Source organism: Labrus mixtus, chromosome 13 (genome assembly GCF_963584025.1).
Source record: "Labrus mixtus chromosome 13, fLabMix1.1, whole genome shotgun sequence".
In the NCBI taxonomy this organism is placed as follows: domain Eukaryota; kingdom Metazoa; phylum Chordata; class Actinopteri; order Labriformes; family Labridae; genus Labrus; species Labrus mixtus.
In genome coordinates this window covers 25,636,554-25,662,082 of record NC_083624.1, presented here as the reverse complement: position 1 = coordinate 25,662,082, position 25,529 = coordinate 25,636,554, and the positions used below count along the sequence as shown (strand labels likewise).

At 38.6% G+C, this 25,529-nt stretch overlaps 1 protein-coding gene across 2 annotated transcripts; it reads left to right on the top strand.

The window, feature by feature from the left end:
• The first annotated feature begins 37 nt into the window (after positions 1 to 37).
• On the top strand, positions 38 to 25,399 carry stk39 (serine threonine kinase 39). Of its 2 annotated transcripts, XM_061054392.1 has the most exons (19): positions 38 to 176; positions 1,858 to 2,006; positions 3,605 to 3,717; positions 3,964 to 4,072; positions 4,993 to 5,131; positions 5,902 to 5,957; positions 6,307 to 6,416; positions 6,657 to 6,758; positions 7,151 to 7,284; positions 7,413 to 7,461; positions 8,195 to 8,260; positions 11,916 to 12,038; positions 13,003 to 13,032; positions 13,416 to 13,472; positions 14,769 to 14,830; positions 19,895 to 19,947; positions 20,130 to 20,198; positions 20,673 to 20,737; positions 23,326 to 25,399. In XM_061054392.1, the coding sequence occupies exons 2-19, from the start codon at positions 1,901 to 1,903 to the stop codon at positions 23,398 to 23,400; spliced, it is 1,518 nt and encodes a 505-aa protein (XP_060910375.1). In that variant the 5' UTR covers positions 38 to 176; positions 1,858 to 1,900; the 3' UTR covers positions 23,401 to 25,399. The 2 variants fall into 2 exon arrangements, with proteins under 2 accessions (XP_060910375.1, XP_060910374.1); XM_061054391.1 differs by lacking the exon at positions 38 to 176 and having other exon boundaries at positions 1,694 to 2,006.
• The last annotated feature ends 130 nt before the right edge of the window (positions 25,400 to 25,529 follow it).

Genomic DNA, 25,529 nt, shown 5'->3' with positions numbered 1-25,529 from the left:
GCAGACTCGGCTGATGATGAGCTATCCGTGCGAAATCTCCGTCCGTCCGTTTCCCCTCGGCTATTCCAGTGTAGGGAAGTAGACTCAATCAGCTCCTCTGCGACTGATTGGTGCGTTGAAATGTCATGCAATACAGTCAGTGCACGTTATACCGGCGATACCACGGCGTAACCAAGGTAAACCACTTTATGCATCCCACCTTAACACCAGCATTTAAACAAACACTTTATGATTTTTTTTTAAAAGGGTTTTTTCTTTGTTTATGTCGTTTGCCCTGCATATCTCTTGCTGTTATTTTGGATGATTTTTTACAATAACCTGCCTTCAAATTGAGGCGTCACGTTTACTGTATGATTTCTGCCAAACTCAAATGAAAAATGTTAAGAAAGTGATATTTAAGTGCAGTTTATATGTCAACACGTAAGCAACGGGCTTCTGTACCTCATGCCTGGTTAACTGCGCCCCCTGCTGACAGCTTAGATTACATCAGTAAATGTAAACCTGACCTTATAACACATTTCATACATTAATGATGACGCTACAAAGTGTTCTCATTTTTCAGTTCTGAATACCAAATCGTTTCTCATCCTACTGTTTAATTTAATAGCTTTTGGATTTTTTTTAATTATTATTTTATGTTTATGGTGTATGCCTTTTATAATAAAAAATACAATGAAACATACATTAAAACGTAACCAGTAGCCTATTATAATAGTTAAACTCAATATTTTCCTATATTTCGGCTATAGGCTTTCAGGATTTAAGTAGGCTATCAAAGTTGACACATTTGAGACATTTCATATAGTAGCCTACCTACTCAACAAAAAATGACATAAATATAATTATTGTCTTTAATGTAGGAAATGCTTTTTATTGTCCTTATTTAGCATATCAATAAATCTTTATAAAAAAAGGGTGAACATTTCCAGCCACAGCACAGTATCTTCTCCATCCACATCAACCACAGAAGGAAGTGCATTTTAGTCTGAATATCATTCCAACATCTTCGGCCGATTGTTCTTATACTGACTGACCGATTGCAAATTATCTAAAGTCTTTCATGTCTTAATTAAAAAATAATTTTGCGTGTCAAACTGCAGCTTGTCAGTGTTGAACAAAGGTGACTAGACAATATAATGAAGTCATGGCGCCCCCTAGTGGCCAGTGTTAACGTCACTCTCAGTTGTGACTGCATGTGACACAAACGTGTTCCTGTCTTACACAAAGCAGCTGCCAGGCCGTTTTACAAGATAATGTTTTTTAAAAAGCACATCACACAGAGTATTATTAAACAGTGTAAGCCTATAGGCCACATTAACCTAAAAAAACATCCGTTTATTTAATAAGTGAATAACAGGAGTAGAGCCGGTGGTGACACTTTACACTGTTTACACTATTCTATATTTTGTATATTCAAATAATTATTTTTTAAATGTTACATTATATTCTATTTCACTGTATTTATGTGTATTATTAATTTGAGTGTTATTGCATGGCCTTGCGGAACAGTCTTTACATTTCACTGCACATCTGTATGAGCATGTGACAAATACAAATCTTGAATCTTGAATCTTGAATCTTGAATCTTGACTCTTGAATCTTGGTATTCATCTGAAATGACTGAGTGATTTAAATTGATGTCTTCCTGTGTACATGAAGCCTCGTGTTGTAAAGCATGTTACTGGAATGGTAGTGAGTGCGCATGAGTGCGGTCCGTTATTTTCCGGGTTGTGCTCATCGCTAGTTGCTCTGCCACAGCCGCCAGCTGACACTTGTACTGAGGAGGAGGAGGAGGAGGTCAGATTTGACTGTCTGCCTCTCTCCCTCACGTCGTGTCTGTCCGTCTGTCCGCTTCAGAGAGGCTGCTGACTAGCGCAGAATCATCATCATCATCATCATCATGGCGGATCAAGGCGAATCTCCGGCTCCAGTCCACCATCCACAACCAGCGCTGACAACCAGCTGGCCAATTACCAGGGAGTCGTACGAGCTGCAGGAAGTCATAGGTTAGTACCCGGAGATGTGATGGACGCTATATTGTCATGAAAAGGCATGCCGCGGAGGGTTACCATCTCTGAATGACGATGAGGGCCTACCGGCATTTTCATATTCTGGAGCCTACCTCCAGCAATGTTTTGCAATGCGGATGTCAATAAGCACATTGAAGGAAACTACCGTTTTATGTCTCTAAACGCAGGTTACTACACGGGCTTGAAAATGACACTTTCTCTTGGAGTCTTCTTCACCAGTTATTAGAGAGTAACTACTACTATGAGTTTATGTCCAGTTTAATAGCCATTAATACAATCACAGATGTAAAGTTCAGCTATCTGTGTTGGCGTGTAAACAGAGTTAAATAGCCTCTCAAAGTATCCCAAGTGACCAATCATTAAACTTGTATAATAATAAATAATACAAAAACTATCAATATTTCTAATAAAATGATGTAAAAATAAAGTCAATATGCCTTAAAACTATATCATCACTAAAACTGTGAGTTAACAAAAAGTGAGACTGAACTTCTAGCTGTAACAAACTTATTGCAACTGACTAATATTTGAGTCATTTGGTCTGCAAAGTAAGAAAAAGGGGCCGAACACTTTCTGAAAAATAATGTTATAAAATCAAAGTAATATTTAAAAAAATGTGCCTTTAATGTCTGCCAGCAGTCTTAAACACAGATGTTCAGTTTATGATAGGCTGTCAGTGCTGTTGTTTCTATTTTTAATTAAAGACCTCAAAGGTTCATCTATGTGGGTTGCAGACACTGAGCTGACACATGCTCACTCACTCATAAGGTGTTGTTTTAAACCTTTAGTGAAAAAACAATTTACTGAATGTAGCTTATAATCATGATTTACCCAGTATGTTTTTTTTTTGTTCACTGGAGAGATCTGTGGATACACCTGTTGTAAACTTAAGGACTAACCATTTGAAACACATTACTTTCCTGCTGTAATTTTACTTTTATGGACTGGGGAAAACTTCAGAAATGATCAATTTTAGTGCTGTTATGAATCATTCAATGTGAGAAAAATGAAAACAACGAAAATCTCAAATGAACATAACAGAGATCCAGAGGAAGTTTTTGTAAATATTTTTGGCTTGTGCATGTACTGTGCAGATGAGCTCACAGGTCATATCACCAATGATAAGAAATAACACCACAGCTGTTTGCTGCTGACTGTGATGAATAAGGGAGACCCCCCTCTCTGTTCTCTTAATCAAATGGTGAGCAGTCACATCTCTTACGTTTTCTCTTTTGCCTTATCTGCTGCTAGCAGTTGGCGGGCAGTATGCTGTGTGTCACAGCTTGTAGGTGTGAACAACTACTCCAGCATGGCTTGATTTGTAATGACACAAGTAAACAACCCATCACGCTGGAGAAAAAAAAAGGCTGTAGTCAAAGTCAGTTTATTTTATTGTGTTCAGTCTAATGTCTAAGTCAGCAGAGACAGAGGATGAAAATCAAAACAAAGAAAGAACTGTGAAGCAGATACCATGACCCCACAGAGAGAGTTTTTAAAAAAAAATTTGTTAGCTATGTGTGTCCCTCTTTGCTCCCCTGCACTTTGTGATTTCTCTGTTGTGTCTGTGATTCCAGGTAGCGGGGCCACAGCTGTGGTACAGGCAGCCCTCTGTACCCCCAGACAGGAGCGCGTTGCCATAAAGAGAATAAACCTGGAAAAGTGCCAGACCAGCATGGATGAGCTTTTGGTGAGTACATAAAATATGGGCTTATTTTTCTCAGTGGAGAGAGGTATTTTGTAGCAGTCTCTGAAGCTGTTTTACTACCTCCCCCCCGATCCATATTATCATTGTTCTGCCTGAATACTGGTTTACTTAACGGATTGTAACACTAAATGTTTTACAGTTTCTTATAGATGTAAAAAAGAAAATGATTCAACATTAAATTAGACTTTTTTTTCACATGGTATCTTCTCTTTTTCACCCTTTCAATAGAAAGAAATCCAAGCAATGAGCCAGTGCTACCATCCCAATGTTGTCACCTACTACACCTCCTTTGTAGTGAAGGATGAACTTTGGTTAGTTATGAAGCTTCTGAGTGGAGGTGAGCTTCAGCTTTCTTTCTTCTTGGAGACACATCCTACATGCTCAGGCCTCAGAATACATGAATGCTCTGTGAATGTGATGATGCTGTTTCTTTTACCCCGTTGCTTTAATCTGTTGATTACTAGGTAAGATGTACCTCTGTTTTAGATCACTTGTGCTGTATATAAAAAAAGATAATGGTTGCTGATGGAGTCGCGGTTAGATCATGCTCCATGCATGGAGGCTATAGTCCTCCGATCGGGCAGCCTGAGTCAGTAAGCTTAAGTTTAAGTTAAAATACCTGATGACACCAATTCTTAATCACCCCACGCATTGTTTTCTGTGTTATATGTTCTGTAAAAAGTGTGTTCATGGGAAGACATGGCGGGGAAATCACATACACAAATGATTTAAGATAGAACAGTATGGACCAGGATAATATATATTAGTCAACCTCTACACTGGATAAACTGTTATTGACTACATTAATGCAACCATTATATTAACATGTAAATACAAATTAGACAGAAATTATACATTTCAACCACAATGTGAACTTTTTACTTTCAAAACATCAGATCATGACCCTCAGAACCATTAACCTCAGCCCAGTCTTCAAAGCTGGCTTTATTACATTTTTATAGAGCCAGTAGAAAACGATTTGTTACATGTCACAGTAAATAACCCGTTTGCTCTGATGATGTCCCTTTGCACATCCTTTGTGGCTGTTTTCACAGAGCTACAGCCTTATTATGTATTTCCCCTGCACATTGAACTGTTTTAAAGATAACAAGCAATTAACACACACTGAACGGATTTTCTGCCAGTCATTGATATTAATGATGTAATGTGTGTCTGCAGTGTTTTTGGGGGGGATTCTAATTAAAATGTGAAAAATGAACTGAAGGACTTAATGGTTATTTTGCTGTGTATTTTTAGGCTCTATGCTGGATATAATAAAGCACACAAACAAAGAGGAGGACAAGAATCGATCACTAGATGAGCCTATAATTGCTACTATACTAAAAGAAGTCCTAGAGGGCCTGGACTACCTGCACAGAAATGGACAGATTCACAGGTAACACTTCAAGCAATTTGACTTGTTCATTTTTATTTTTATAAGTTTTGCTGTTTGTATTATAGTTGTTTCATTGCTTAGTTAACAATAATAATAATAATAATAATAATAGACTTTATTTGGCATGGACATCACAGATACATTGGACGAACCAGATGCATTGTTTAAGTGTTTTAGCAAGCATGCTAGTTCTTTACACCGGTCCACAGGAGGCTTTAGAAAGGAAAACAATCAAGAAAAGTGATAAAACAGAGAAAACAATAAGGAGAGAATAAATAAATAGACATAAACTGTAGAGCAAAGGCAGCATGATCAAACAACAAACCAGTCAGAAGCTATTCATGTGAGCACTGTTGTTTTGATTTTAGCCATTGTTTGAGTCCTCTGTTAAAAGCATTACTGTTGCTCTCTAGTTTTATGCCAGTGGGCAGAGAGCTCCAAAGTTTTGCCGCCTTTGCAAACTCCAGTTAAAAGAGTTGAGGAACTCGTTAGCAAACCTAGCAGCAACTTTCAAAAGGTGCTTGAAATTGGTGATGTGATTATCAGATGCTCTGCACACGAGAGTTAAAAATGTTATGTCATTTTATTCACAAGCAGTGTAGTTGATGTGTTCTGGGTTTCAAGGTCAGTGAAAGGCAGGCTTACATTTCACTCCCCTCTGGGCAGAGTGCCAGATGGTGGTGGTCTATTTGAACCGTTTTCATGGACAGAATCAATGCTGCCCCACATGACTTTGTAGTGTGACTGTGTTTGTGATTTGTTGACCTCAGGGATGTGAAAGCTGGAAACATACTTCTTGGAGAAGATGGATCTGTTCAGATTGCAGGTGGGTTGGAAAACTACTGTTGTACACTTTCACACACTTTTTTAAATTTGATCTATTTAAAGTGAAAGCGTGAATTCCTGAATGATGAAAAGGATTGTGCTTGTTCATTAAGAAGGCAATGCATAAATATAGCATTGTGGTCTAATCCTGAACTGAATAATCTGAGACAGATCATATGTCTGGAGTTGTGAAGTAGAAATCTTAATATAGTAAAATAATCACATCTCAGCATTATATCTGATATTGACTAAAACCTCCCTCTTAGTCCGATATTAGTTCCCCCTGTGAGGGAGGGGCTTTATCACTGAACTTTGGATTCACTCAATTTAGATTTTTTTTTTCTGTTCAGATTTTGGAGTTAGTGCATTTCTAGCCACAGGGGGCGACATGACGAGAAACAAAGTACGAAAAACCTTTGTGGGCACACCGTGCTGGATGGCACCGGAGGTGATGGAACAAGTGAGTAATTTTCTTATTGTACAAAGAAGCAGCTGCAGGTGACACTTAGTTCATCTTATATTATATTCTAAATGTATCCGCCTGAGAGAGCTTCTACTTCTGCCTAGTGGAAATCCTTTTCTTGATGTGATGCGATTAGCAGATTTATTTCTGACATGTTAACCACTTAGATCATGACTTAGCATTTAACCCCAGAGACTTCATTTAACATAACAAATTATGGTTTCTTTGTTTCCGTAGGTTCGAGGCTATGATTTCAAAGCAGATATATGGAGTTTTGGAATAACAGCCATAGAGTTAGCAACAGGATCAGCACCATATCACCGCTACCCTCCCATGAAGGTACAGTATGTCTTCTGTATAACTATATTTGTAGCTCTTAAACTGTTGATCAGTAGAGTAATAATCACAACTATTTGTGTAGTTTTTACCAGATCTTTCACATAAAAAAAAGCAAGCACTGCCAGTAAACTCTAAATGTGTCTGAGGTTTCATCATTAGCAAGAAAAAAAATCAAGCCCAGAGCTTATTTTTGACCCTGTGCCTTTGCCGTAATAAGGAAACCAAATGATTAGTAAACAGGGAACCTTTTATGAAGTGAGCTGCGGTTTTACTTTCAATAAACCTTTCTCTCTACAAACTGTTTCCTGCTTTGAGTTTCTTTTCCCCGTCTGCCTTCAGAATTGTGAAGGTGGCTCTGACCATTTTTTTTTTCTTCCATTTCTAATTTTTAGGTTTTAATGCTTACCCTACAGAATGATCCGCCCACTCTAGAGACAGGTGTAGAGGACAAAGAAGTGCTGAAAAAATACGGCAAATCGTTCAGGAAGCTAATAACCATGTGCCTTCAGAAGGATCCGGCCAAACGGTTAGCACCCCAGACTTATACCCAGCATATACATCAGTGAAAAGAGATGATGCAATGTGTCATCAAGTTATTCAGTCAATTCTTTGCTTCATTGTTTTTAAACAAGTGTACTTTCTTTTTTCTTCTAGGCCTACAGCTGCAGAGCTTTTAAAGTGTAAATTCTTCCAAAAGGCCAAGGTATTTGCTTCACCACCATTTTGCTTGGTTTTTCCATACATGTTTATTTTTAGATTCAGTTTAGTCTGGTTTTAAACTTCGGTATATCAAACAAAGTGAAAGCATTTAAAATGCCACCATGACATATAACTGGCTATGCCTTGTTTTCATGTGTTTAATCCACACTATGTACATTTATGATAAAAGATAGATTTACTGTAGATCCACATACTGTGAAGGTTCTTCTTCAACACAATGCCTGTTACTGTCTAGATATTTGACTCTTGGATACATTCTGTTTTACATTACACATGTAACATATGTAACAACATTACATCATGTTATACTGTATAATTATGGTGATTAATAGTTGTGTGTTGATGTTCTTGTTCAGAGGGGGAAAAGCTGTTAAAAATGCTGATCTGAGTATCTGCAACACAAAAGAGAGAGAGATTATCTGGATCAACTATTAGCAGAGTTTGTATGATGTTCATGTTATGAATGGGATTAAGCAGGACCAAGCAGTGGAGCCTCAAAATGATGTTCCCATTTAAAATGGTTTAGTCCTACTTTTAACTTGAACACTTTAAATAAAAAAAACAACAACTTTTAATTACTATTTATACATCATCTAGAGCTGACCATCCTCTGAGCCATATACACACAGTGTACTCTCCATGACTCATCATTAGGTCATCCATCATTTCATTCTGTTTATTAATCACACTTCGATGTTGTGATTTTTGTCTTGCAGAACAGAGAACATTTGGTTGAAAAGCTTTTGTGTCGTGCACCAAAGATCTCCCAGAGAGCGAAGAAGGTATGTTTACACAAACATTCCCTGTAAAAAAGCCCAGCTATTGACTAAACATGAACAAATTATGACAGAGTACTGGGATCGACTGAAGTCTTTCACTCCACCCGAGCGTTTGCATTTACAGTCAACACAAGAAACGCACTCTGACTCTCTGTAGCACCTCAAACACTTTCTGCCCATACTGTTTTGTGGATTATGTAAAAATATGGGCCCACGCTGCTCAAAGACAGGCAACACCAATTTACGGACGTCCTGTGTCAGAGCTGTCTGCACGTGCCATATTAAAGACGGACAGGATTTCACAAAAAAGGGAGCACATTATCATTAATTGTGCTTGCTCTGATGCTCACAGTTTACAGAGAGGAAGTGCAGTTTCAGGCACAGCTGATATTGGTTTCATATAACACTCTGCTTGAATGGCCAGGACAGAAATGGGAACAGAGGGCCATCGCCGGGAGGCAGAGTGGCCGGGCGGAGGGGTGGAAATTCACTGGCTGGTCGGGGGTAAATGGAGGGCATAGTGGATAGCAGGGCTGTTACAGTGTATGACGTTAACATTACGCACGGACAGGGCTGAGTGTCAATAAGAAGGGAGGTGTAATGTTGTTGAGGTTTGTTGATGGTTAATAAGGTAACCACAGGCATCTAGCATAACAACGAACTCAAAGGTCCTTTTGGATTTTATAATGAAGTTGTCAATGTGGTGAATATGAACCACCATTTTTTTTTTTAACAATTTAGACTTCTTTTTTTTGTTTTGCATTGTTGGTGCTATTTTCTTAGATTAAAATAAAGGCTTTGAGACTGTTGATCCTAATGTTCTTTAGTCCTGATTCTCAAATTTGAATTGCTCTAGCAATGCATTCACATGAATGGAGTCATGTTTAAGACAACACTGCACAATATTTTATGATACATGCTCTGCTTAAGCTGATTGTAACATAGGAGTTCTTCAGGGATCGATCTTTGGACCAATTTTATTTAGTTTGTATATACATTTTTTAAGATTTATTTTTGGGCTTTTTGTGCCTTTAATGGAGAGATAGGACAGTGGATAGAGCTGGAAATCAGGAAGAGAGAGAGTAGGGAATGACATGCGGGAAAGGAGCCACAGGCCGGATTCAAACCTGGACCGCCCGCTTGGAGGACCACGGCCTCCATACATGGGGGCGCACGCAATAACAACTGTGCAATAACAAACTCAGACTGTGTATTCTAATGACATATTCCCAAAATGTCAAAATCTTCAGACTTCTTGGAAGAGCCTTTTTTTCTGATATGAATAATCTGTGTTTTACTCTGGTTTATTGACAGCCTCCATCTGTAACACCAGGTCTTTAATACATTGAACATATTCTGTAGATCATCCTCTGATTCAGCCAGTAGAGCATTATCATCTGTGTACAACCAAAACCCCCACAGTTCAATTATTCAAACGCATACCCAAATTAGCGTTCTTAATTTCAAGAGCCAGGTCATTTGTGTAACACCTTGTGGGACAGAACATCACCTTGTTTAACACCAAAGGGGGTTCTAAACCAATCCATATGAGTATAAGACAAAGAGTTGGTACCCTTTCTATGATGTGTTGAATCGACCTACACAATCATCTACATCATCAATTCAGCAAATAATATCCATAGACATGCAATATCATCTCTGGATTATGTGACTCTTGTCTAGTTTAAACCTTCCAGTTCAACTTCTCTCCAAACAGGACCACCTTGAACATCTTGACCTTATCCTCTCTGCCCTTTTGTACCTCTGCTTCTTGGTGTTCTTTTTTTTTTTGTCCTGTGTGGTTTTCTGTAGGAGTTGAGTTGAGTTTTAGAGATGAGACTTTAAGAAACCCGACTCTTCAGATGGGTTTAGGATTGGACCTCACCTCTCCTTGAGCACAGTGAATGAAAAGGCGATGGCAGATTGTCCCGGTCAGCTGTCACCAACAAAGCAAATTTAAATGAAAAGCTCATGAAAGTTGGGACAATCATTTCCTCAAAACAAGAATGTGAGGATTAGCGGAAAGTCTATTAACTGACAACAACAACAAAAAAGGAATTTGTCAAAGCTTTTGGTCATATCTTAAACATGTGAGTACAGGAGAAAACATCCAGAGAAGCTCAGACAACCTTTGGTACATGTGAGTCTATGAACCAGCAGAGGGCACCCTGACACCCACAATAAAGTCTCCAAATGATTCTCACTGGTTATTGTTTGAGGATAGACTATAGTGGCATACAAGCAATGTGACTCTTGATCCAAATATTATGGGATTGATATTAATGTGTGATCCAGTGCACAAATACATGAATACTGACTGAGTTCTGCATGGATGCTTTCAGAAACCTGATTCAAGATATTTGACCTAAATGTGTGTCAGTTTTATCCACTGCAATTTCTTACATCAGTTTTTTAAGAAATCTTAGAGATCCTGGGCTTATTAATTTTTTAAAATGCATATTTTGGTTCAGTTTTTTTCTGGGTGAATGTCAGTGAGCTGTTCATGCTCGGCTGCTATAGGTCCATTGATCTATGTCCGTTTCAGAGCAGAACAGGGTCAGGATTGGAAATAAAAACAAGGCTCCACCAGAAGGGTCATTTTTTTTTTTTGGACTACGACCTTGTCTGATGCTGGAGAATTTATATGAGTCTGGAGTTGGTGGCTTACAGATTTGTGTGCTCTGCTGAATAACCTTATACTGGCAGACTGGAGACGTGTTGCTTGACTTACAAACTCCACAGATTTTTTTAAATGTTATAAATCAGAGTCTTTATGAATAACTGCTCAAATGGAGCCTTATGCATATAGAAAAGGTACTTAATTAATCATTTAATGAAATTACAATATTAAAGCAGCTAAAATCACATTCAAGAAATTGCATCTAACACTGAACAAAAAAGATTTCCTTTAGGTCAGATCAAAACTTCACTTAAAAAAATTAGGTTTCTGAAACATGAAAAACGTACAAATAAGACTATAAAGACAAACAAGAAATGTCATTCAAATATACAGTGTGCAAAAGTAGCTGGTAATGTTTAATAAATTAAAAAGCTCAATCTATAATAGTTATAAATAGTGAATATCTGTACATATGTATATATAAATAGTAATGACCAGATATAGTCATGTGTTTTAAGATAGATATGTTCAATAAAAGTTCATTAAAACAAGAATCACAGCAACCATACCAAACATATTTAACACCTTGTGTACCTTGAATTTTAGTTTAGTTTAGTTTATTTGCAATGTTTTTGAAAGACGAGTCAAACAGAAAAATAAAACAAATAAAAAATAAAACACATGTGCAGGTGAGGTAGAAACCCATGAGGGCTCCAAACCTCACCTTGAGAGATTAAACAAAGTTAAACTAAAATACAGTAAAAATAACAAAGTAAGAATATTTACTATCACAAATAAAATTTACCGAATTGAAAATGACATACAAACATTGAAAACATAAAAATAGAGCAAAACAGGACATACAGTATGTAGACAATATAACACAATAATTTGGTTTGTGTACTTTTAACATTACACCTGTGCAGCTGGTCAGTTTCTCTCAAATATAACGGCATGTAAATCAATATTATGATGTATGAGTCAATTGAATGATGTCATTTAGATAAGGTGTGCTTGCTGTGTGTTGTAATGGTTCAGGTGAGGAGGGTCCCGGGCTCCAGTGGTCACCTGCACAAGACGGAGGATGGAGACTGGGAGTGGAGCGACGACGAGCTGGACGAAGGCAGCGAGGAAGGCAAGGCAGCGGTGAATCAGGGCAGGGTAGGTGAGACTCCGACAGACCAGTAAAAGTTTAATATCTACTCATGATTCTTCATTTTTATCTCAACATGCATATGTGTTATTTAGGGATGATGTAGGTGTCATCAACTCTCTTTCTTTTTGATTCAGCTTAGTAGTCATAAGAAATTTAATCCTATTCAGGGCAATTCAAACTTTGAGCTACTGAGATGTCGCTCATTATAGTTGCATGTCATGTCTAACCTGTAGATCAAACTCTTATGATACTTCCCCTCCGTCTCTGACCCTGCACACTCCTTCCCTCACTGATCAGTCAGTCTTTTTTTTTTTTTGGGGGGGGGGGGGATATAGCAGATGGTTTATCTCTGAGCGAGCCTGTCATGAGGTTGCTGTAATGAGCTGGAAGCTAGCTGCGAGGATTTGAGGCAAGAAGAAGTAGACAGCCATGATCAAAGAGCCCTTTGATAAAGATACCCCGCTTTAATGTATGATGCAATAACTAATACGTTACCAAAAGTCATGATTTAAGATGTAGGCTGTTGCACTTTTTACAGTGTGTTTTTTAGTTTCCTGTCATTGATCTACGGCTTGTTAATGTTTTTTGTTGTTGTTTTTGTTTTGTGGAAGTTTGTGTGGCTGCTTTGTCATGAAAGTAAAAAAAGTTTGGACTGCACACAGATGGACGGATGGAGATAACGGAGATACAATCTATCAACACTAAAAAAAAAATAAAAAAAAAATATGGAAGTTTATCACATTTTTTGACGGGAAAAACTATCACTTGAAAAGAAAAAATCCTGCGCACTTCCCTTGCTAAGTATCACAGATTTGTTTGAAAAAAAATCACAACGTTTGGGTCCCTCTGAACCTTTATCACGTTTTCTTTTCAGATGATACTTTGAGGGGAAAAAGAGGATGTCATTGTTATTTCCTGTGTTTATTTGCCTTTAAAGAATTTTAATGTATGTTTGATTTTTCCCTCCAGTCACGAAGGGTCAAAGATGAGGCCAAAGATGTAAGTCAGCTGCTTCTCTTGTGCACCGAGTTTAAAATGACTAAATCACAATCTTTATGACATCGACAAATATGCTTGATCCTGTTTGCTGCTGTATAATTTGATAACATGGCAGAGGGGCGTCTTTTGCAAAATGCAATTAATTTCCTATTTAGGAAAAAGCTTTTGAGTGAATCATGAACTCAATCAGTGTATGTCTCCAAACATGTTTTATGGAGTTTAATCAAAAGCAGCAAAGCACAGGTTTTAAATCTGTATGACGAGGCAGGAAATCGCTCCTCCTTGATTGTTTCAAATTGACGATCCTTTGTTGTCTTGATAAAACGAGTCGTGAGTTTGTAACAGCATTTGCACGATTCTGCCTCTCGTTCTGTTCCCCCTAGAACGAGGAGAACGCTAACAATGTCCCTATTGAAGGCTTGTCTATTCAGCATCCCCAGGTGAGGGACTCAGCAGCAGCTCTAATTTGTCATGATTCAATGACCTTGATGCCACACTGATTGTCTGTGTGTGTGTGTGTGCGTGCGTCTGCATCCATGCTGTCAGAGTGTGTGTGTGTGTCTGTCTACATGTGTGAATGTGTGTCTCCTGTAGGGATGCTCTCAGTGGTAATAACTCAGAGTAAATGGCTGTCTGACTGACGGTGCCAGCTCAGTGCTTGGGTGTATCTCATCTAAAGACTCAGTGCCATTGCAACCTCTTTTCTATAAAGCTATTGTCATTTTAAAAATGAGAGTCTGCAGTCTGAGGTGTAGTCCCGTGCTAACAGTTAGAGATTAGCTTTGACAGATACTCAGCAGTCATTTCTTATCCTTTAATATCCATTATGTGCCACACAAAGAGCCTGTATGTAACAAAGTAATAATAATAGCTAACATTTATTTTTATTTTTATTTTTTACCTTTATTTAACCAGGAAAGAAACTCATTGAGATTAAAAATCTCTTTTTCAAAGAGTGTCCTGGCCGAGACAGGCAGCAAAACATTAACAGAGTTTCACACGGACAACGAGCAGCCAAGCACTCAAATACAAACTACATCAGACATTAAAAGACACAAATAACAAATCCCAAAAGCAAAATGTTTGTCAAAAATCATCCACAAACACATCAGGAAGAACATCTACAGCCAGATGTATCCGCCTCCAGGTCATTTAACTTCCTCTCAAAAGCATCCAATGAGAGAAGTTCATTAAGTTTCAGCTCTTTTTGTAATTCGTTCAGAGTAAAGGGAGCAGAAAACTTAAAGGCCTTTTTCCCCAGTTCGGACTTTTGGAACAGACAATAAGAAAAGGTCGTGAGATCGAAGGTTATAAGTCCCTGTACTAAGACCAACGAAGGACAGATGGTACGAAGGAAGCAGACCTAAAATAGACTTGTAGATTAAAATACGCCAATGTTTAAGTCTACGTAGGGTCAATAATATAATAATAATAATAATATACCTTTATGTATTGTTCCCTTTCTTTTCCCGTACAACTTTTTCCTTGCGGCTGCATTCAATGGAAGATTTTTCAGAAAACATAAACCACAGTTTCTGAGTGTGTGGTCATTGCTGCACACAATAGTGTTTTATTTTTCTTCATCCAGAATTTACTCTACCAGAAAAAACTGGCCATCTAGCACAAGATTCTTTCTCTCTTTCACACAAAACATTTTTGTTCCAAGTCTAGTGTGTGTGTGTGTGTGTGTGTGTGCTGTGTAAACTGTCTCATCATCAGAGTTTTGTGTCCTGCAGGTTGAACCGTTTGAGGATAAGCCCTACATTCCAGGTGCTGTAAACATGGTACTACGGCTAAGGTAAGGTTGATTTTTTCAGATCAAGGCCTGATTCTTTGCTGATAATACGAAGGGAAATCTTCAGAAAATCACTCGAGGTTGTCTTAAAAAAGCAGCTTTAAAAAAATGCTGCAGGGTATTTTGACTTTGTCCTAAACACGCAGGCTTTTAATAGGCGTAATGATCATTGGCTGCTGCAGAGGAGATCTCTCATCGCTTTGGATCCCTTCATATCCCTTTAGTCTCAGCGGTCGTATCATATGGAGGAGAACGTCACACTCCATTGGTTCTTTGGCAGTGCTCCACAATCTGCTCCCTTGCTTTCACTGCACCCTAGTTAGAATATATTTTGATTGAAAAATTAAGGCTTGAACATGAAAACAAGAACATGTGCAATGAGAGAATATAAGGAAGACCTTTCAATGCATACTCTCCATTCTTTAGTTTCCATTCCAGACAAACCAACAGAGAAAGATAGATGAATATTTGAAGGGTGCAGCCCAGACAGACAATGGTGCATTTTTGGACATTCTAAGGTCTGCTTGTAGCTCCCTGATGAGCTGCTCACAGAGCCGACTCTTAGTGGAACAGACATCTGAAGGTCCCTCCCCAGGCGTCCAGCACAGCACAGCAAGCCATTTTATTCTCGGCTTAATCTAAAAAAAAAAAAAAAAAAATAGTTGTGTGAATGTTACAGGAGAGGGCTGATAAAGAGTCATTCATTTAACCTGCGGATGAAAATAAATTGGCAATCTCTTAAGTTTGGACCCTTTTGGTTCCTCTGTTCCACAAATGAAACCTTTCTTTAATCATGTTTGCCAAACCTGTCGATTTCAAGGCGCAGGAAGCATAAACGTGGAGGAATTCAACATTTCTTTATCGCCGCTCTTATTTAATGCAAAAAATGCTGTCACCTTGACGACTTCAGAGCCATCTTGTTAAGATGTGTCACAGCAGAGCCATGCGTTCACTGTGTTTAATGTGATCTGGGCATTAGGCTGTCGGATCATCTCTCTGGTTTGTCTGATAAAATATTCAACATTAGAGATGCAGACATGTGATGGACGCCTTCTTAGATCTAATTCCATGAAGCTTGATGGCATTTTTTGTTCTGAAAAGACAAGGCCTTTAATAGTGAAACACGCCTGTCTGCTGGATTACCAAGCATTTCATATACATGCTCTCTCCAGTTTGACATGCAGGATGCACTGGAGCTTTTCTTTTCTATTTAAAATGCCCTGAAGTAGAAAAAAGATTGCGTGACAGAACAGTACATTTGATTTGAACTTGCTGCAAGAAACATGAAACCCTTGAAAGTTCGATTAACGGCACGTCTTTTTGTAGACCATTTATTGTTTGATTTGATTCATTTGTATCCGTCTGAAAGGCACATGTTTTGCTGAATCAAAAGCAGAATTTTTTCCTTTATTTGAGAGGGAGTTTTGTGTGTAAAGGAGTCGACTCTCAGCTGTTTGTATCTGAAGAAAGCAGACCTTTTCTTACTGCTATGGAGGATTTGCCTGGTACATTTTGAAGTGTATCATCACATGAGGTTTTAAGAAAACGAGAGATTGTATCATAACTTTGGATTTTCTTTGGATCTTTCCGATGTTCTGGCGAGCAGAACCAGATACAGTCATGGTTACAAATATTGTGACTGTGTTTGAGTAGGGGGATGACTGTAAATGAGAGATTTATCTGGAATATGAGTGTAAAGTAGATGAGTACGTTTCGATAATGAGGTCAGTTCCAGGCCAATACTTACATGTGAGTATGCGACATAAACAGACCCTGTATATAAAATAGAAAAACAATCAAATGTAAAAAAATAAAAAATGTCTTTCAGAAAATGTAATTTCCTGCCCGAAAGTAATAAAAGTTAATGTATTTAAGAGGGCAAAATAAACAGCTAATTGCTCTCCTCTCTGAACTAATAAGAGAGTTCAGCCCATTAGAACGAGTTTATGCAAATATGATCCCACAGAAGCAGAGATGAGGGAAAAGCAGCAGCATGATTGGATTTTTGTCAACATTTTGTTTGGAACTCATTCAATCTTTTTCTTTCTTTCTTTTTTTTTCGACAAAGGCACCGAGGTGTCCTGAGAATAGCTTCGTCAGCAGCTTGAAGGGGAAGTTCAGACTTGCATAATGTTGGTGCAATGTCATTGGAGCTTAAATAGCAAAAATAGCACAGAAGCAGATTGATTTCATTGAACAGCTCAGCGTGGAGGTGACATTTCCCTCTGTTCTTCTTTATAAAGGGTAACGAGAAGTTGACAAATGTCAGAGTAGCTTCTGAAACATCTTATTAATAAGTTAGTGACAATAGCACTGCCTGTTATGTCACCACCAGTCCTGAAGTTGGGTTGAGATTTTTGATGCCATTCTGTCAGTTTTTTAGAGCCAAAGAAAAATAATCAGAACAGGATCCTTCATTGGCTATCCCCTTTTTACTGTATATGGAACATTTCTTGTTCTTAGCCTGTTAGGTAGATAGAACAATCACTTTATGATAAATACACAAAATATTTGATGGTTCCATAATTTCCAGATCACTTCCCATAAAGCGTCCTTGAATATTTCTTGAAAATCCTATAAATGTGGAACATAGAAATGTTCTCAGATGAAGCACTCAGATACAGCCACATAAATATTCATTGGTAGCTTATAACTGGAAATGCTTATTCTCCACATTTATTGAATGAAAGGTTTGCCTGTAGACTGTCCTACAGTATGTTCACCGACAGAACAAGGTTGGCACTAAATTACAATGAAGGAAATCATGTATTTGACGTTTTTTTTGAGTTTAAAGTTTGATTCATGTCCCATCTGTTAACTAGGACGAGACGGAGCTTATGGACTATACTGCAGTCAGTCAGTAGGGGGAGCTCCAAATGTTTTGGCTTCACTTTCAGGGAGCTGCCATGTCATCCATCTTTTTATACAGTCTGTAGTATAAAAACACAGTTGGGCAGCTACTATTTAGTGTGCTGCACTCTTATAACAAATGTACATTTTTCTGTACATTTCCTATTAGACAAACACTATGTTGTATACATAAAGGGGGCATGTTGAAAGCCCTGCAGTATAGTTTTATATATTTAAGAAAGCATCTGTGGCTTAGTGGGTTAATGAGGTGTGAGTGTGACATGGTGTAAAAGTACTTTGATTGATCAGAAGACTAAAAAGCACTATTCATGTCCAAGTCCATTTAACCATTTATAATCCAGTGTAAGTGTATATAAGACAGCCCACTGTAAACAAGCTTTTTATGATGTGTCATCCTGTATACCTGCCATTGTCTAGTGGAATTACACAGTCCTGTAACATAGTTAACAATGTGTCAAAAATAAAAAGGGGCTAGCTGGGTTAAATGCTAATTTTACTGCTGTTGAACTGTTGGAAATATAAATCTTCACACTGGTATTTAAAAAGGAGCTGTAACTCCCACACGTCATGACAGCGTTCAGTCTGCCTCTTCTGTCTAATCCCAAATGGCTGCATGTGTCTGACAGAATGCTTTCTAAACACAAGGAATGATTTATTTGTGCAGGGTTTACGGTTGTGATCCTCTGACACACATGTTGCCTCTCCCAGGCTGTGTGCGCTCTCTGCTCCACTGCTGGGAGTCGACTTGTTGTTTACGTCCATCTGCTCCACCAGAGTTTTTTTTTTTTACTCTGTTTATTTTCTCTTTCAACCGTAACTCTTTTAAAATGAAAAAAGTGAAGTTGACTCGCAGCTCGGCTGGTATTAAATCATCACTCCCACTGTTTGGTACAGACTTTATTCTAACAAACTCATTGCAGATATGTCTCTGGTTATGTGTGTTGAATTATGGCTCTAATCTCATTTGAAATGAGGTCTGGCTGTGTGATTTATCTGACTAGACTACAAACCAAATTAATCTTCTCTCATTGCACTTTGGGTGTCCTGCTATTTTCAGGAACTTGCTACTGCACTGTGACAAATTTTAAAGAGAGATTTAATGCTATGGATGCAAATGAATGCAGGTTGATGCTGCAAAGCTGCTGGGGGGGGGGGGGGGGGGGGGGGGTTCATTAAATATACATAATCAAGAAAGGTGTTTTTTTGCAGCCCAGGGTTGACGACTCAAACCACCTTAAAGTTACAGTTATGTTCCAGCAAAATGTCAGGCTCATTGACAGACAACAATCCTCTTCACAGCCCTACAGTATACATAATACCTCAGTGGATTCAGAGTGTGTTTAGAGAAGCACTTGGACATATGTTACGTTTATGTTCAGTAGTACTACTTAAGTCCTCTGCACAAACTCTATGGTTTGTTCACCTTTGCTGCAGCACATTTTACTCAAAGTGCGCTGCACGATTTATTAAATGCAAAACTGTGCAAAGCAAAGTTAGTTGCGTGGTGAAAGGGGATTTATATTCATAAAATGATGGATCAAAACGATGATGTACAATGTGAAATGAGTCCCTAGTATATTAATTCATCTTAACACCAAAGATTGTGAATTAGAAGAGAGCATTAACAGATTGAACTATAATGGGACAAATATCCTGATTTATTGTATCCTGATTGCCTGCTGTGGTAGGAGCTAGTCCTGTTCCAAAGCATACCATGCTTTATAGTCCTTTTAACTTGTTAGTAAAGTGTGTAATGAGGTTGTAAATCAAGTGAAATCTATTTTTAAAGCTAACATAAATCAGACTTTGATTTGGTAAAGTCTCTCTCTGCAGGTTTCAGACACTCTGACATTGACCTTAGCTTTTAGACCTGGAGGATACATTTACTTCTTTTATACAGTTTATGCTCCAGACTTTACCATTCACCTCAGACTCTATTTGAAGAGCTTTTCAGGTCTTTTTTTTTATTTTCTTGCTCACACTGTCCTGTTTGAGTTCATTTTCACCAATTTGCTTCGTTAGTTTTTATTTAATTTTTAACCTTTATTCAACCAGGAAAAAGCTTGTTGGAAATGTAAAACCTCTTTTGTCTAGAGTGTCCTTGCCAAGACAGGCAGCAGTCAGAGCTACAACATATTTAAAAAATGATGTTCCAGGTGCTTCTCGTACAATCCCACCTCTTCTCTCTCCTTACAGGAACTCCAGAAAGGAGCTGAATGACATCCGGTTTGAATTCACTCCTGGGAGAGGTAAGAGCTCTGGGTATATGGATTTGAAATGTGATAACATCTCCAGGCACTGTGGGCTGCTGTGTGTAACAGCTAATGGCTGTGTTTGTGCTCCAGACAGTATCTGATTCAATATCTAAAACAATTACCTGCTAAGTGGAAATGTTGCAGGCCCAATATTTGTTGTATTATTCTCTCATAAGACACGGCCGATGGCGTTTCCCAGGAACTGTTCTCAGCCGGCCTGGTCCATGGGCACGATGTTGTTATAGGTAATGTTCCACCTTTTGATTTTTGGTCCTTTGAGCAGGTGTTGTCTCAATGCATACTTATCACAGCCCATGTGATTTGACACATCACTTAGAGAGTTTCAGGATTTACTCTAATTTTGATCAACATAACCTCCAGAGGGGTTAAGAGTTTGTTTTGAAATAAATTGCTTCTCATTCTATAAATCAATCCTTGTTTGTATAGCGCCAGTTCTTAACATATGTTATCTCAAGACAGAATAAATGAACTATAGTCTAGACCAGTGGTTCTCAACTGGTGGGTCGGGACCCAAAAGTGGGTCGTGGAGCTGTTTTCAGTCGGTGTGCCTCGAGAAAAAAAATTGTGTCAAAAAGTCAAAATCGTTTTGAATCATCTTTGTTTTGTTACTTCTCTTTGTTCCGTCATGTTTTTGTACACATTGTCACAGCTGTTTTCTTCTAACAGCATGTTTGTTGTATGCCCCCCTTCAAATACAGTTGCTGCTAACCTTCAGAAGATTGTAGATGACCCGACTACCTACAAAGTGTTGACCTTTAAGCTGGTGAGTTCCCACATGATTGATGGGTGGTGGTGACACCCTCACCGGCTGCCTTACGTCCAGCCGTAAAAACAGCTTGTTGATGAAAGGGGTCAGTGAGGAACGAACAGCTTCAGCAGGAGGGGAACGTCTGTGAAGGATACAGTGGACTCCAAAAAATCAATTCACAAACAGATAGTGATTAATAGCCTTTATGATTTTAAACTGATCAACAAACGCCTGAAGTCAGTTTACAGCAGAAATCTGCTCATCACTTACATGCAAAAACAGTAACTAGTAATAAATAAATAAATAACTAGTAATAGTGGTAAAATGTCATATCTATAAAAAAAGCAGCATCAAACAAGATACACTGTATTCCCAAAATAAACATTGCATTTTTATTGATAAAAAAAACAGTATGAACAAAATGTTTTAGGGTCAAACTTAATTTTCAAGCAAAAGCAGACTTCCTGCTGGTCATTCATCTTTTTATCATCATAAATTAAACTATATTTATTTTAGTCCTTGATCCACAATTAACCCGTGTTTCACTCATTTTTATTACAGTAATGGTTATATGAAGTTAAAGATGTGTTAACGACTCACTGTTTTTAGTGCATATATCATATGTGTCACTTTTACAAGTCATCTGTGTTGCACTTATAGAGAAATAATGTCCGTCCTTGTGCAGTTAACAGAAAATATGTAAATGAATTGACCTTTCTGTAGTCGTGGGTAAACAACATCTGTGCTGTGGGTCACTGTGCTTCACAAAGTGACCTTTCTGTTACGTTTGCCTTATCAGCAGCTCGTGAGTGTTGCAGGTGGAGGGGTCTCTAGAGAGACAACGTGAGGGCAGTGCTGGACACAACACGCAGATATATGGACTATGTACTTTGATTTTCCATATGTTGGCTCTGTTCTGCTGCAAGCTGCTGTGAAATGCTCACTGTGTGTTTCTAAACGAGGAGTATGAGAGAATGAGAATAATAACCCTGACTACGGGGGCACATCATAACACTTTATGTAGACAATTTATGGTGTGAGAGGCACTTTAAGATTTGACTTAATGAGGGGCTGGACTATTGATCTATTGCAAATGGATATAGAAATGGAGACCCAAACATATTATAAGCATATCTGAGAATTATAAAAAAAAATCGTCTGATTCCAATGTCCTGGGCCTTAACATGATACTATAAAAGCTTCTTCTTTTCACACAGTTTTGTGATCTGGCTGCGGGGCTTTTTCCCATTTAGTGTCAGGCGTATAGAGATTGGGCAAAGATATTGGGCGATAAGACCCGGCTTTGCATCCATTGATCCCAAACATGTTTTATAATAGCTTACATAATACTGTGATAAACTGATAAACAGCAGGACAGGAAGTGCATATACAGATTGTGTATTGGCCAGATGTGACTCACTCATAATGAGATTTATAGCAGCCAATACGACTGAATGTGAGAACATTTAAACATAAACACATTGACAACCCATAACTGCTAGCTAGCTTAGCCACTGCGCATCATGGGTGGGGGGGGGGGGGGGGGCATTGAAATTTCAGAGTTTTGCTAAAAATTTTCACTGGATGCAAAATAGATTCAACGATCAGGACACTTCATAAACATTGTTTATGGTTTCAAGGTAATGACCCCCCTAAAACATTAAGGAATATCAATTCTACAATTCTACAATTCACTTAGCAGACGCTTTTATCCAAAGAGACGTACATCAGAGAGTAAGTACAACACAAGCAAGGATCTAGAAAAAAGGGAACAATGTCAGTAAGAGCAAACGATCAGCTTTGAGTCTGATTGGACACACAGGTGCTGACAGGAAGTGACCAGAGGCAAAGCACAACATTGAGGGCAGTTCTTGAGAGCTCTAATCAGTATAGAAACCATCTTATAAGTCATCGTTATCAAACAAAAACCATCGTCACAACCATCATCATCATCAATAATATGGAGACCATCATCATTAAGTTAGTAGGTATTCATGAAAGAGCTGGGTCTTTAGCTTTTTCTTAAAGGTGCAGAGGGACTCTGCAGATCGAATGGAGTTTGGAAGTTCATTCCACCACCGGGGGGCGACAGAGGAGAAGAGTCTAGTCAGAGACTTAGGACCCTGTTGTGAAGGTTGGATCAGACGCCTTTCATTGGCAGAGCGTAGTGGGCGGGAGGGAGTGTAGACCTGGATGAGAGAGTTAAAGTAAGGAGGAGACGTTTTTGTCGCTGTTTTGTAAGCGAGCAGCACATGCAGCGAGCAGCATGTTTTCAGCTGAGGATTAATGCAAGTTTGGTTCTCTTATGAGTATTTATAACAGCAGGATAGTTTACTTGGGATTGAGTGAAAATAAACTGCAGTTGTTCTGTTCATGGTAATGACAGAGGATGACAGAAAAAACAGTTTTATAAGGCCATGGCTATACTGGATCTGGGATGTAAAAAAAACAACCAACTTACTCACTTTCAGTATTTTAAAGCCCTGATTACTCTGATGTGTTACACTACAGCTGTTTCAGAGATTTTTTAGCAGGATTAATTGTGATGTTAGATTGAGCGTGTCATGATGTGAAACGCCTCTGCTGTCTTCCTCCTCCTGCAGGCTTCCACCTGCGATGACTCGGAGATCCCGGATGCGGTGAAGCTGATCGGATTTGCACAGCTGAGTGTTAGCTGATGTTCTCTTCACTCCTGAAGCAGGTGAGCCGGGGGAGACAGTTCAGGGCAGACAGACTGAGGAACACAACAACACTTCCTGAAACTTCTTCCCCAACACACCTCCTGAAAATGTACTCCCCCCTCCTCCCTTCACTCCTTCACACCTTCCCCCTGACGCCAAGCTCTGCCACCGCCCTGCCTACACCTCCTTATCGCTCACTGTTCCCTGATTTTTGACCTTTTTCCAACATTCCACCGCCCAGCGCACAAACAGGGATCAGGATACAGCCCAGGAATCTAAAGATGTACTCAGGTGGTGACAGGAGGAGATTAAGATGTAGCTTTGAATGTTTTAATTTATTTTCTTCCTCTTTATTTTTTTTTGTGTTACACATTACCTTTACCTTTTTTCTATTTCTACTCTACGATTACTTAAAGGAAGAGTCAATAGAAATGTTTGTCGCAGCTTGTAAACACAACATTCAAACTGGGCCCCTCTTCCTGGGCTCATCAATCACTGCAGTACTTTGACTGCAAGTTAGCACAAGCTAACCACCGGTGTTTGGCACCTGCCTGTCCAACAGAAAGCAGACCAACTCTGCGCCCCCGGGTAAAGCTAACCCAAGTTTCAAACTGTTTTAGAGAGAGATTTATCCACTTGGCGTTTTGCCGCATTATGATCATATTTTCTCTTCATTGCTGCTACGCCCACGTCCGTATTAATCGGCGGTCTGAATGGCGTCCGATCGCTGAATTGTATCCACTCCTTGACTCACCTTTTTGCTGCCATTCGCTGCAGGAAGTACATTCACCCTCACCCAGAAACGTCCCGAGTCAACCAAAACAAACCAGTCAGAGGACAGGGTCCCTGCAGATGCAGTCACCACCACATAAAGTATGGCGGCCCATAAGAGATGACTGAGCAGCATTACTTTTATTTAAGTCTATATTTCATTCTTTTGGAAAAAGCTACTGACTCTACCTTTAAGTTCTTGTTTTTGAGGAAATGAGAAGGTATTTAATTTTGTTCTTTCATGCTTTGGTGTTGCCACAGTGAAAACAAATGTTTCTTTCTTTTGCATCTCACCAACCCACCTATTTGTGATGTTTCCCTCTGAGGTCTCTGTCAGAATGTAAGATCCACTTCATTTATGGGGAAAAAGCACATTTTTCATAACAACGTAATGAATGTCTAAAACGAATCATATTTCTGCGTCGAGATGTGTTTTACATTGACCAGAAGGGGACCATTAGCTTGATTGTGCGGAAAAAAAACAAAAAACAAAACAAAATGAGACCTGAATGCTACTGTGTATAATTTGCTGCTCTCGACAATGCTAATGCTTCAAAAAGTTAGAGGTGCCTTGTTAATTTTTCTCTGTGCCTAAGAAAGTAGTGAATGAGCAAGACGACACAAAGAGCAGACCTGCTGATGACCATTTCACAAACCTATTACTGCAGCAAAGATACAGTTAAAGTATATTAACTTAAAGAGACAAGCTACAATGCACTTTTGGGATGAGTGTGTGCACAGTACAAGCAGATGCTTAACCCCCGGAGACAAATCAAACAAACTAGAACCTGTAGTCCTGTAATCTGCTCTGGTTGTATTCAGACAGCAGGTTAATAAACACAAACCACAAGAGTTTCATTTTCTCGCTCTGTCCTGCTGCACTACAAAACCTTTTTTTCTAAAAGAAAAGAAAAATAGAGTCGTTTCTAAAATGTACTGTATGACAATGCATCTGAGGATGAAACCAAAAGGCAACTATTGTAAGAGTGACGAGCCATCTGTTTGTCCAAACAAGTCCAGTAGCGCTTAATTATTTTCAAGTATTAAGATGGTAAATATTAACTTCGAATAAAATCTTTATTATGAGGTAACTTATTGTTGTTTTTTTTATGTACAGTTTGTGAACCATTTCAGCATATTATCCCCTGTTCCCTCTGTAATCAGCTGATGTCAAATTTCTGATGAGGAGCAACAATAAAGAATTGCTATTATTTAAAAAGAAAAAGTGTGGATTATTTGCTTTTGATTGTTAGCCATCATCATACGCAGTTCAAACATGATCCTCTCTACACTTAAACTTTAAATACCTGATGATTTGGAGGAAGTCGATTTTTTTAACTGCAAGATTTTAAAAG

Bases quoted from the DNA above. Each gene is read 5' to 3' on its own strand.
- stk39 (XM_061054392.1), top strand. From the start codon at position 1,901: ATGGCGGATCAAGGCGAATCTCCGGCTCCAGTCCACCATCCACAACCA. The intron at 4,073-4,992 runs GTGAGCTTCAGC...GTGTATTTTTAG, and splicing joins TATGAAGCTTCTGAGTGGAG to GCTCTATGCTGGATATAATA. The intron at 20,738-23,325 runs GTGAGTTCCCAC...CTCCTCCTGCAG, and splicing joins AAGTGTTGACCTTTAAGCTG to GCTTCCACCTGCGATGACTC.